A 13542-nucleotide genomic window follows, 5' to 3' on the forward strand; every position below is an offset into this window, starting at 1 on the left:
ACCTAATAACCTTGCTCTTATTCACATTTACTCTTAACTTTCTTCTTTCACACACTTTACCAAACTCAGTCACCAGCTTCTGCAGTTTCTCACATGAATCAGCCTCCAGCGCTGTATCATCAGCGAACAACAACTGACTCACTTCCCAAGCTCTCTCATCCCCAACAGACTTCATACTTGCCCCTCTTTCCAAAACTCTTGCATTCACCTCCCTAACAACCCCATCCATAAACAAATTAAACAACCATGGAGACATCACACACCCCTGCCGCAAACCTACATTCACTGAGAACCAATCACTTTCCTCTCTTCCTACACGTACACATACATTACATCCTCGATAAAAACTTTTCACTGCTTCTAACAACTTTCCTCCCACACCATATATTCTTAATGCCTTCCACAGAGCATCTCTGTCAACTCTATCATATGCCTTCTCCAGATCCATAAATGCTACATACAAATCCATTTGCTTTTCTAAGTATTTCTCACATACATTCTTCAAAGCAAACACCTGATCCACACATCCTCTACCTCTTCTGAAACCACACTGCTCTTCCCCAATCTGATGCTCTGTACATGCCTTCACCCTCTCAATCAATACCCTCCCATATAATTTACCGGGAATACTCAACAAACTTATACCTCTGTAATTTGAGCACTCACTCTTATCCCCTTTGCCTTTGTACAATGGCACTATGCACGCATTCCGCCAATCCTCAGGCACCTCACCATGAGTCATACCTGCATTAAGTAACCTTACCAAGCAGTCAATAATACAGTCACCCCCTTTTTTAATAAATTCCACTGCATTACCATCCAAATCTGCTGCCTTGCCGGTTTTCATCTTCCGCACAGCTTTTACTACCTCTTCTCTGTTTACCAAATCATTTTCCCTAATCCTCTCACTTTGCACACCACCTCGAACAAAACACCCTATATCTGCCACTCTATCATCAAACACATTCAACAAACCTTCAAAATACTCACTCCATCTCCTTCTCACATCACCACTACTTGTTATCACCTCCCCATTTGCGCCCTTCACTGAAGTTCCCATTTGCTCCCTTGTCTTACGCACTTTACCTACCTCCTTCCAGAACATCTTTTTATTCTCCCTAAAATTTAATGATACTCTCTCACCCCAACTCTCATTTGCCCTTTTTTCACCTCTTGCACCTTTCTATATATATATATATATATATATATATATATATATATATATATATATATATATATATATATATATATATATATATATATATATATATATATATATATATATATATATATATATATATATATATATATATATATATATATATATATATATATATATATATATATATATGTATATTGGGAAGAATCACAATTTTGCTCGTGATCAAGATTTTCCCATGAGTCCACGGGGAAAATGAAACACGAAAAGTTTCCAAGTGCACTTTCGTGTAATAATCACATCATCAGGGGAGACACAAGAGAGGAATATAACAGTCAGTTGATATACATCGAAGAGACGCAGCTAGGACGCCATTTGGTAAACGTATGATTGTCCAAAACAAACAAAGAGCGTTGATAAACTAATCATTTTATTAATTTGGTCAACAATAAAGTTATCTAATTTGTATAGACCCTCATTAATATTAAGATTATAATTCTTTATGTATTTAATAATAGAAGATTCAATGATATTTCTCTTGGTAATAGAGGTAGAGTTAACAACTGGGATGGCGATACTCCAGTCGATACAATGATCGTAGTTTTTAACATGTTTAAACAAGGCATTTGATTCTTGTCCCGTTCTTATACTATATTTATGTTGCTTAAGTCTAACAGAAAGATCTTTACCAGTCTGACCAACATAAAATTTATCACAGTTTCCACAAGGCACTTTATAGATGCATGCAAGTGAATTTTCTGGTGAATTCCTGATTAAGATATTCTTTATAGTATTATTGTTGCTAAAGGCAACATTTACATTAAAGGGTTTAAGCAACAGGGGAAGCAAAGTGAAATTACTGTTAAAAGGGAGAAACTAAAAGATTCTTGGTGTCAATGGGAGGTTTTGGCTCAACTCGATAAAATGATTTCTTTGCAAACTTAAGGGATTTATCAATGAAAGATCTAGGGTACTTTAACTTGGATCCAATAGAATACATCTTAAATTAATCATCAATAAACTCTGGACTGCAAATACGTAATGCCCTAAGGAACATAGATTGAAATGATGATGATTTAACTCTGTCATGTTGAGATGAGTAATAATGAATATATGAACATACATTGGTGGGATTTCTGTATGTGCTATATCGTGTTTCATTTTCCCCGTGGACTCATAAGAATTATATATATATATATATATATATATATATATATATATATATATATATATATATATATATATATATTTTTTTTTTTTTTATCATACTTTGTCGCTGTCTCCCGCGTTTGCGAGGTAGCGCAAGGAAACAGACGAAAGAAATGGCCCCCCCCCCCCCCATACACATGTATATACATACGTCCACACACGCAAATATACATACCTACACAACTTTCCATGGTTTACCCCAGACGCTTCACATGCCTTGATTCAATCCACTGACAGCACGTCAACCCCGGTATACCACATCGCTCCAATTCACTCTATTCCTTGCCCTCCTTTCACCCTCCTGCATGTTCAGGCCCCGATCACACAAAATACTTTTTCACTACATCTTTCCACCTCCAATTTGGTCTCCCTCTTCTCCTCGTTCCCTCCACCTCCGACACATATATCCTCTTGGTCAATCTTTCCTCACTCATTCTCTCCATGTGCCCAAACCACTTCAAAACGCCCTCTTCTGCTCTCTCAACCACGCTCTTTTTATTCCCACACATCTCTCTTACCCTTACGTTACTCACTCGATCAAACCACCTCACACCACACATTGTCCTCAAACATCTCATTTCCAGCACATCCATCCTCCTGCGCGCAATTCTATCCATAGCCCACGCCTCGCAACCATACAACATTGTTTGAACCACTATTCCTTCAAACATACCCATTTTTGCTTTCGAGATAATGTTCTCGACTTCCACACATTCTTCAAGGCCCCCAGAATTTTCGCCCCCTCCCCCACCCTATGATCCACTTCCGCTTCCATGGTTCCATCCGCTGCCAGATCCACTCCCAGATATCTAAAACACTTCACTTCCTCCAGTTTTTCTCCATTCAAACTCACCTCCCAGTTGACTTGACCCTCAACCCTACTGTACCTAATAACCTTGCTCTTATTCACATTTACTCTTAACTTTCTTCTTCCACACACTTTACCAAACTCAGTCACCAGCTTCTGCAGTTTCTCACATGAATCAGCCTCCAGCGCTGTATCATCAGCGAACAACAACTGACTCACTTCCCAAGCTCTCTCATCCCCAACAGACTTCATACTTGCCCCTCTTTCCAAAACTCTTGCATTTACCTCCCTAACAACCCCATCCATAAACAAATTAAACAACCATGGAGACATCACACACCCCTGCCGCAAACCTACATTCACTGAGAACCAATCACTTTCCTCTCTTCCTACACGTACACATACATTACATCCTCGATAAAAACTTTTCACTGCTTCTAACAACTTTCCTCCCACACCATATATTCTTAATACCTTCCACAGAGCATCTCTATCAACTCTATCATATGCCTTCTCCAGATCCATAAATGCTACATACAAATCCATTTGCTTTTCTAAGTATTTCTCACATACATTCTTCAAAGCAAACACCTGATCCACACATCCTCTACCACTTCTGAAACCACACTGCTCTTCCCCAATCTGATGCTCTGTACATGCCTTCACCCTCTCAATCAATACCCTCCCATATAATTTACCAGGAATACTCAACAAATTTATACCTCTGTAATTTGAGCACTCACTCTTATCCCCTTTGCCTTTGTACAATGGCACTATGCACGCATTCCGCCAATCCTGAGGCACCTCACCATGAGTCATACATACATTAAAAAACCTTACCAACCAGTCAACAATACAGTCACCCCCTTTTTTAATAAATTCCACTGCAATACCATCCAAACCTGCTGCCTTGCCGGCTTTCATCTTCCGCAAAGCTCTCACTCCCTCTTTGTTTACCAAATCATTTTCCCTAACCCTCTCACTTTGCACACCACTTCGACCAAAACACCCTATATCTGCCACTCTATCATCAAACACATTCAACAAACCTTCAAAATACTCACTCCATCTCCTTCTCACATCACTACTACTTGTTATCACCTCCCCATTTGCGCCCTTCACTGAAGTTCCCATTTGCTCCCTTGTCTTACGCACTTTATTTACCTCCTTCCAGAACATCTTTTTATTCTCCCTAAAATTTAATGATACTCTCTCCTCCATATATATATATATATATATATATATATATATATATATATATATATATATATATATATATATATATATATATATATATATATATATATATATATATATATATATATATATATATATATATATATATATATATATATATATATATATATATATATATATATATATATATATGTATATTGGGAAGAATCACAATTTTGCTCGTGATCAAGATTTTCCCATGAGTCCACGGGGAAAATGAAACACGAAAAGTTTCCAAGTGCACTTTCGTGTAATAATCACATCATCAGGGGAGACACAAGAGAGGAATATAACAGTCAGTTGATATACATCGAAGAGACGCAGCTAGGACGCCATTTGGTAAACGTATGATTGTCCAAAACAAACAAAGAGCGTTGATAAACTAATCATTTTATTAATTTGGTCAACAATAAAGTTATCTAATTTGTATAGACCCTCATTAATATTAAGATTATAATTCTTTATGTATTTAATAATAGAAGATTCAATGATATTTCTCTTGGTAATAGAGGTAGAGTTAACAACTGGGATGGCGATACTCCAGTCGATACAATGATCGTAGTTTTTAACATGTTTAAACAAGGCATTTGATTCTTGTCCCGTTCTTATACTATATTTATGTTGCTTAAGTCTAACAGAAAGATCTTTACCAGTCTGACCAACATAAAATTTATCACAGTTTCCACAAGGCCCTTTATAGATGCATGCAAGTGAATTTTCTGGTGAATTCCTGATTAAGATATTCTATATAGTATTATTGTTGCTAAAGGCAACATTTACATTAAAGGGTTTAAGCAACATGGGAAGCAAAGTGAAATTACTGTTAAAAGGGAGAAACTGAAAGATTCTTGGTGTCAATGGGAGGTTTGGGCTCAACTCTATAAAATGATTTCTTTGCTAACTTAAGGGATTTATCAATGAAAGATCTAGGGTACTTTAACTTGGATCCAATAGAATACATCTTAAATTAATCATCAATAAACTCTGGACTGCAAATACGTAATGCCCTAAGGAACATAGACTGAAATGATGATGATTTAACTGTCATGTTGAGATGAGTAATAATGAATATATGAACATACATTGGTGGGATTTCTGTATGTGCTATATCGTGTTTCATTTTCCCCGTGGACTCATAAGAATTATATATATATATATATATATATATATATATATATATATATATATATATATATATATATATATATTTTTTTTTTTTTTATCATACTTTGTCGCTGTCTCCCGCGTTTGCGAGGTAGCGCAAGGAAACAGACGAAAGAAATGGCCCCCCCCCCCCCATACACATGTATATACATACGTCCACACACGCAAATATACATACCTACACAACTTTCCATGGTTTACCCCAGACGCTTCACATGCCTTGATTCAATCCACTGACAGCACGTCAACCCCGGTATACCACATCGCTCCAATTCACTCTATTCCTTGCCCTCCTTTCACCCTCCTGCATGTTCAGGCCCCGATCACACAAAATACTTTTTCACTACATCTTTCCACCTCCAATTTGGTCTCCCTCTTCTCCTCGTTCCCTCCACCTCCGACACATATATCCTCTTGGTCAATCTTTCCTCACTCATTCTCTCCATGTGCCCAAACCACTTCAAAACGCCCTCTTCTGCTCTCTCAACCACGCTCTTTTTATTCCCACACATCTCTCTTACCCTTACGTTACTCACTCGATCAAACCACCTCACACCACACATTGTCCTCAAACATCTCATTTCCAGCACATCCATCCTCCTGCGCGCAATTCTATCCATAGCCCACGCCTCGCAACCATACAACATTGTTTGAACCACTATTCCTTCAAACATACCCATTTTTGCTTTCGAGATAATGTTCTCGACTTCCACACATTCTTCAAGGCCCCCAGAATTTTCGCCCCCTCCCCCACCCTATGATCCACTTCCGCTTCCATGGTTCCATCCGCTGCCAGATCCACTCCCAGATATCTAAAACACTTCACTTCCTCCAGTTTTTCTCCATTCAAACTCACCTCCCAGTTGACTTGACCCTCAACCCTACTGTACCTAATAACCTTGCTCTTATTCACATTTACTCTTAACTTTCTTCTTCCACACACTTTACCAAACTCAGTCACCAGCTTCTGCAGTTTCTCACATGAATCAGCCTCCAGCGCTGTATCATCAGCGAACAACAACTGACTCACTTCCCAAGCTCTCTCATCCCCAACAGACTTCATACTTGCCCCTCTTTCCAAAACTCTTGCATTTACCTCCCTAACAACCCCATCCATAAACAAATTAAACAACCATGGAGACATCACACACCCCTGCCGCAAACCTACATTCACTGAGAACCAATCACTTTCCTCTCTTCCTACACGTACACATACATTACATCCTCGATAAAAACTTTTCACTGCTTCTAACAACTTTCCTCCCACACCATATATTCTTAATACCTTCCACAGAGCATCTCTATCAACTCTATCATATGCCTTCTCCAGATCCATAAATGCTACATACAAATCCATTTGCTTTTCTAAGTATTTCTCACATACATTCTTCAAAGCAAACACCTGATCCACACATCCTCTACCACTTCTGAAACCACACTGCTCTTCCCCAATCTGATGCTCTGTACATGCCTTCACCCTCTCAATCAATACCCTCCCATATAATTTACCAGGAATACTCAACAAATTTATACCTCTGTAATTTGAGCACTCACTCTTATCCCCTTTGCCTTTGTACAATGGCACTATGCACGCATTCCGCCAATCCTGAGGCACCTCACCATGAGTCATACATACATTAAAAAACCTTACCAACCAGTCAACAATACAGTCACCCCCTTTTTTAATAAATTCCACTGCAATACCATCCAAACCTGCTGCCTTGCCGGCTTTCATCTTCCGCAAAGCTCTCACTCCCTCTTTGTTTACCAAATCATTTTCCCTAACCCTCTCACTTTGCACACCACTTCGACCAAAACACCCTATATCTGCCACTCTATCATCAAACACATTCAACAAACCTTCAAAATACTCACTCCATCTCCTTCTCACATCACTACTACTTGTTATCACCTCCCCATTTGCGCCCTTCACTGAAGTTCCCATTTGCTCCCTTGTCTTACGCACTTTATTTACCTCCTTCCAGAACATCTTTTTATTCTCCCTAAAATTTAATGATACTCTCTCCTCCATATATATATATATATATATATATATATATATATATATATATATATATATATGTATATATATATATATATATATATATATATATATATATATATATATATATATATATATATATATATATATATATATTTTTTTTTTTTTCTTTTTTCTTTTTTTTTTGCTTTATCGCTGTCTCCCACGTTTGCGAGGTAGCGCAAGGAAACAGAAGAAAGAAATGGCCCAACCCACCCCCATACACATGTACATACATACGTCCACACACGCAAATATACATACCTACACAGCTTTCCATGGTTTACCCCGGACGCTTCACATGCCCTGATTCAATCCACTGACAGCACGTCAACCCCTGTATACCACATCGATCCAATTCACTCTATTCCTTGCCCTCCTTTCACCCTCCTCCATGTTCAGGCCCCGATCACATAAAATCTTTTTCACTACATCTTTCCACCTCCAATTTGGTCTCCTACTTCTCCTCGTTCCCTCCACCTCCGACACATATATCCTCTTGGTCAATCTTTCCTAACTTATTCTCTCCATGTGCCCAAACCATTTCAAAACACCCTCTTCTGCTCTCTCAACGACGCTCTTTTTATTTCCACACATCTCTCTTACCCTTACGTTACTTACTCGATCAAACCACCTCACACCACACATTGTCCTCAAACATCTCATTTCCAGCACATCCATCCTCCTGCGCACAACTCTATCCATAGTCCACGCCTCGCAACCATACAACATTGTTGGAACCACTATTCCTTCAAACATACCCATTTTTGCTTTCCGAGATGATGTTCTCGACTTCCACACATTCTTCAAGCCTCCCAGGATTTTCGCCCCCTCCCCCACCCTATGATCCACTTCCGCTTCCATGGTTCCATCCGCTGCCAGATCCACTACCAGATATCTAAAACACTTTACTTCCTCCAGTTTTTCTCCATTCAAACTTACCTCCCAATTGACTTGACCCTCAACCCTACTGTACCTAATAACCTTGCTCTTATTCACATTTACTACCAACTTTCTTCTTTCACACACTTTACCAAACTCAGTCACCAGCCTCTGCAGTTTCTCACATGAATCAGCCACCAGCGCTGCATCATCAGCGAACAACAACTGACTCACTTCCCAAGCTTTCCCATATATATATATATATATATATATATATATATATATATATATATATATATATATATATATATATATATATATATATATATATATAAATATATATATATATATATATGTATATATATATATTCTTTCATTTGTATGGGTTTTCAGAAAAGAAGAGTGAATGTTGGGGTGAAGAAGGTGGTGAGAGTAAGTGAGCTTGTGAAGGAGACCTGTGTGAGGAAGTACCAGGAGAGACTGAGTACAGAATGGAAAAAGGTGAGAACAATGGAAGTAAGGGGAGTGGGGGAGGAATGGGATGTATTTAGGGAATCAGTGATGGATTGCGCAAAAGATGCTTGTGGCATGAGAAGAGTGGGAGATGGGTTGATTAGAAAGGGTAGTGAGTGGTGGGATGAAGAAGTAAGAGTATTAGTGAAAGAGAAGAGAGAGGCATTTGGACGATTGAGTGGGAGATGTATAAAAGAAAGAGACAGGAGGTCAAGAGAAAGGTGCAATAGGTAAAAAAGAGGGCAAATGAGAGTTGGGGTGAGAGAGTATCATTAAATTTTAGGGAGAATAAAAAGATGTTCTGGAAGGAGGTAAATAAAGTGCGTAAGACAAGGGAGCAAGTGGGAACTTCAGTGAAGGGCGCAAATGGGGAGGTGATAACAAGTAGTGGTGATGTGAGAAGGAGATGGAGTGAGTATTTTGAAGGTTTGTTGAATGTGTTTGATGATAGAGTGGCAGATATAGGGTGTTTTGGTCGAGATGGTGTGCAAAGTGAGAGGGTTAGGGAAAATGATTTGGTAAACAGAGAAGAGGTAGTGAAAGCTTTGCGGAAGATGAAAGCCGGCAAGGCAGCAGGTTTGGATGGTATTGCAGTGGAATTTATTAAAAAAGGGGGTGACTGTATTGTTGACTGGTTGGTAAGGTTATTTAATGTATGTATGACTCATGGTGAAGTGCCTGAGGATTGGCGGAATGCGTGCATAGTGCCATTGTACAAAGGCAAAGGGGATAAGAGTGAGTGCTCAAATTACAGAGGTATAAGTTTGTTGAGTATTCCTGGTAAATTATATGGGAGGGTATTGATTGAGAGGGTGAAGGCATGTACAGAGCATCAGATTGGGGAAGAGCAGTGTGGTTTAAGAAGTGGTAGAGGATGTGTGGATCAGGTGTTTGCTTTGAAGAATGTATGTGAGAAATACTTAGAAAAGCAAATGGATTTGTATGTAGCATTTATGGATCTGGAGAAGGCATATGATAGAGTTGATAGAGATGCTCTGTGGAAGGTATTAAGAATATATGGTGTGGGAGGAAAGTTGTTAGAAGCAGTGAAAAGTTTTTATCGAGGATGTAAGGCATGTGTACGTGTAGGAAGAGAGGAAAGTGATTGGTTCTCAGTGAATGTAGGTTTGCGGCAGGGGTGTGTGATGTCTCCATGGTTGTTTAATTTGTTTATGGATGGGGTTGTTAGGGAGGTAAATGCAAGAGTTTTGGAAAGAGGGGCAAGTATGAAGTCTGTTGGGGATGAGAGAGCTTGGGAAGTGAGTCAGTTGTTGTTCGCTGATGATACAGCGCTGGTGGCTGACTCATGTGAGAAACTGCAGAAGCTGGTGACTGAGTTTGGTAAAGTGTGTGGAAGAAGAAAGTTAAGAGTAAATGTGAATAAGAGCAAGGTAGGGTTGAGGGTCAAGTCAATTGGGAGGTGAGTTTGAATGGAGAAAAACTGGAGGAAGTGAAGTGTTTTAGATATCTGGGAGTGGATCTGGCAGCGGATGGAACCATGAAAGCGGAAGTGGATCATAGGGTGGGGGAGGGGGCGAAAATTCTGGGGGCCTTGAAGAATGTGTGGAAGTCGAGAACATTATCTCGGAAAGCAAAAATGGGTATGTTTGAAGGAGTAGTGGTTCCAACAATGTTGTATGGTTGCGAGGCGTGGGCTATGGATAGAGTTGTGCGCAGGAGGATGGATGTGCTGGAAATGAGATGTTTGAGGACAATATGTGGTGTGAGGTGGTTTGATCGAGTGAGTAACGTAAGGGTAAGAGAGATGTGTGGAAATAAAAAGAGCGTGGTTGAGAGAGCAGAAGAGGGTGTTTTGAAGTGGTTTGGGCACATGGAGAGAATGAGTGAGGAAAGATTGACCAAGAGGATATATGTGTCGGAGGTCGAGGGAACGAGGAGAAGAGGGAGACCAAATTGGAGGTGGAAAGATGGAGTGAAAAAGATTTTGTGTGATCGGGGCCTGAACATGCAGGAGGGTGAAAGGAGGGCAAGGAATAGAGTGAATTGGAGCGATGTGGTATACCGGGGTTGACATGCTGTCAGTGGATTGAATCAAGGCATGTGAAGCGTCTGGGGTAAACCATGGAATGCTGTGTAGGTATGTATATTTGCGTGTGTGGATGTATGTATATACATGTGCATGGGGGGGGTTGGGCCATTTCTTTCGTCTGTTTCCTTGCGCTACCTCGCAAACGCGGGAGACAGCGACAAATTATAAAAAAAAAAAAAAAAAAAAAAAAAATATATATATATATATATATATATATATATATATATATATATATATATATATATATATATATATATATATATATATATATATATATATATATATATATTTATATATATATATATATATATATATATACGGAGAAATTGCACTTCAGTAGAAGTACATATAATTATACTTAAAATGCAATTTTTCTCTACAATATGGCACGACTTGTTTCGTGGAGACAATCCACTTCGTCAGGTGCCGGTACTTAAGAAGATTATGAAGATCCAAACATCACACTTGATTCCCGCCATCCAACACCAGTCTTTATAGACCAAGCATTGTGTGCTTGGTCTGGCCATAACCGATGTAAAGGGATCGTGATTAAGTAGGATCACCTGGCAGGTGTTGACACCCAGCTACCCGGGTAACTGACAATATATAACGCATGGTAGTATATATCGTATGGGTAACAACAATATTGGACCTTCAGGAACTGTTTAGGGTCATTTGAGGATCTCTTACAGGGTCATGTGACGCAGCTGGACACCAAGACGACGCGATCTATGGGAGCCTTGGACCGGAAGATGTGCAGGTACGGCAGGGCGCACGATACGAAAGACAGAACAGCCTTTATGCCACCTGGACTTCGGGGGGCGAGAACACCCCGGATATAGTTTCTGTTCAAATAGGTGAGTGTAATGGTAATCTCTCTCTCTCTCTCTCTCTCTCTCTCTCTCTCTCTCTCTCTCTCTCTCTCTCTCTCTCTCTCTCTCTCTCTGTCAATGAAATAATTCAGCGTCTTTCGATCGCCCCTTCTTATATCATATAAATGTTTACAGAGATTTTTGTTATTTGTTTTGTACAAGAAGAGGAGGCAGGAACCTAAGAGGAAGGTGTAGGGGTTGAAAAAGAGGGCAACTGAGAGTTGGGAGGAGGGATCATCAGGAAATTTCAGATGAAGAATGAGAGAAATTGAACAGCGATGGTGGCACCAGCAGGGCAGTAATACGTTTATTTATCACCGCTAAACCTCCTTATTTGATAGTCACAAACTAACGTTACTCTACTGAATGAAAACCTCACGCTCATGCAGGGGGATGGGCGTATCATTTCATATGTGGCGGGGTGGCGACGGGAATGAATAAAGGAAGTATGAACCATGTACATGTGTATATATGTATATGTCTGTGTATGTATGTATATGTATATGTTGAAATATATATGTATGTAAATGTGTGTGTGTGGACGTGTGTGTATATGCATGTGTATGTGGGTGGGTTAGGCCTTCTTTCGTCTGTTTCCTTGCGCTACCTCGCTAACGCTGGAGACAGCGACAAAGTATAATGAATAAATGAATGATATATATATATATATATATATATATATATATATATATATATATATATATATATATGTATATATATATATATATATATATATATATATATATATATATATATATATATATATATATATATATATATATATATATATATATATATATATATATATATATATATATATATATATATATATATATATATATATATATATATATATACATAAATGTATATATATATAATGGGTTGCAAAGACGGCAAATGAGAGTTGAGGTGAGAGAGTGCTTTAGGGAGAATAAAAGATATTTTGGAAAGATGTAAATCATGTGCGTAAGACAAGAGAACAAATGGGACCATTTGTAAGGGGATCAAGTGGAGACGTGATATCAAATAGTGATGAAGAGAGAAGGAGATAGAGTGAATATTTTGAAGGTTTGTTGAATGTGTTTCATAATAGAGTGGTAGATATAGGGTGTTTTGTTCGGGGGGGTGTGCGAAGTGACGGGGGCTGGGAGAATGGTTTGGTAAAAAGAGAAGAGGAAGTGAAAGCTTTGCGGAAGGTGAAATCAGGCAAGGCGGCGGGTTTGGATGGTACTGTAGTAAGATATATTAAAAAATGGGATAACTGTGTTGTTGACTGGTTGGCAAGGATATTCAGCGTATATATGAGCCATGGTGAGGTGCCTGAGGATTGGCGGAATACATGTATAGTGCTATCATAAAAAGGCAAAGGGTATAAAGACGCGTGTTCAAACTCCAGAGGTATAAGTTTGTTGAGTATTCCTGGAAAATTATATGGATGGGTATTGATTAAGAGGATGAAGGTAGGCACAGAGCATCAGATTGAGGAAGAGCAGTGTGGTTTCAGAAGTGGTAGAGGATATTTGAATCAGGTTTTTGCTTTAAATACTTAGAAAAACAGATAGATTTGTACGAAGAGTTTATGGATCTGGAGAGGGCATATGATAGGCT

At 38.8% G+C, this 13542-nt stretch overlaps 1 protein-coding gene across 1 annotated transcript in view; it reads left to right on the forward strand.

Moving 5' to 3' along the window:
* The window catches only part of LOC139764411 (uncharacterized), a 51549-nt gene that overhangs the window by 18280 nt on the left and 19727 nt on the right, over positions 1-13542 (forward strand). Inside the window, exon 2 of the mRNA XM_071690971.1 lies at positions 11755-11919. Coding sequence (XP_071547072.1) covers positions 11755-11919 — 165 coding nt within the window. The remainder of the gene's footprint in view (positions 1-11754; positions 11920-13542) is intronic.

This window comes from Panulirus ornatus, chromosome 49 (assembly GCF_036320965.1).
Source record: "Panulirus ornatus isolate Po-2019 chromosome 49, ASM3632096v1, whole genome shotgun sequence".
Lineage (NCBI taxonomy): Eukaryota > Metazoa > Arthropoda > Malacostraca > Decapoda > Palinuridae > Panulirus > Panulirus ornatus.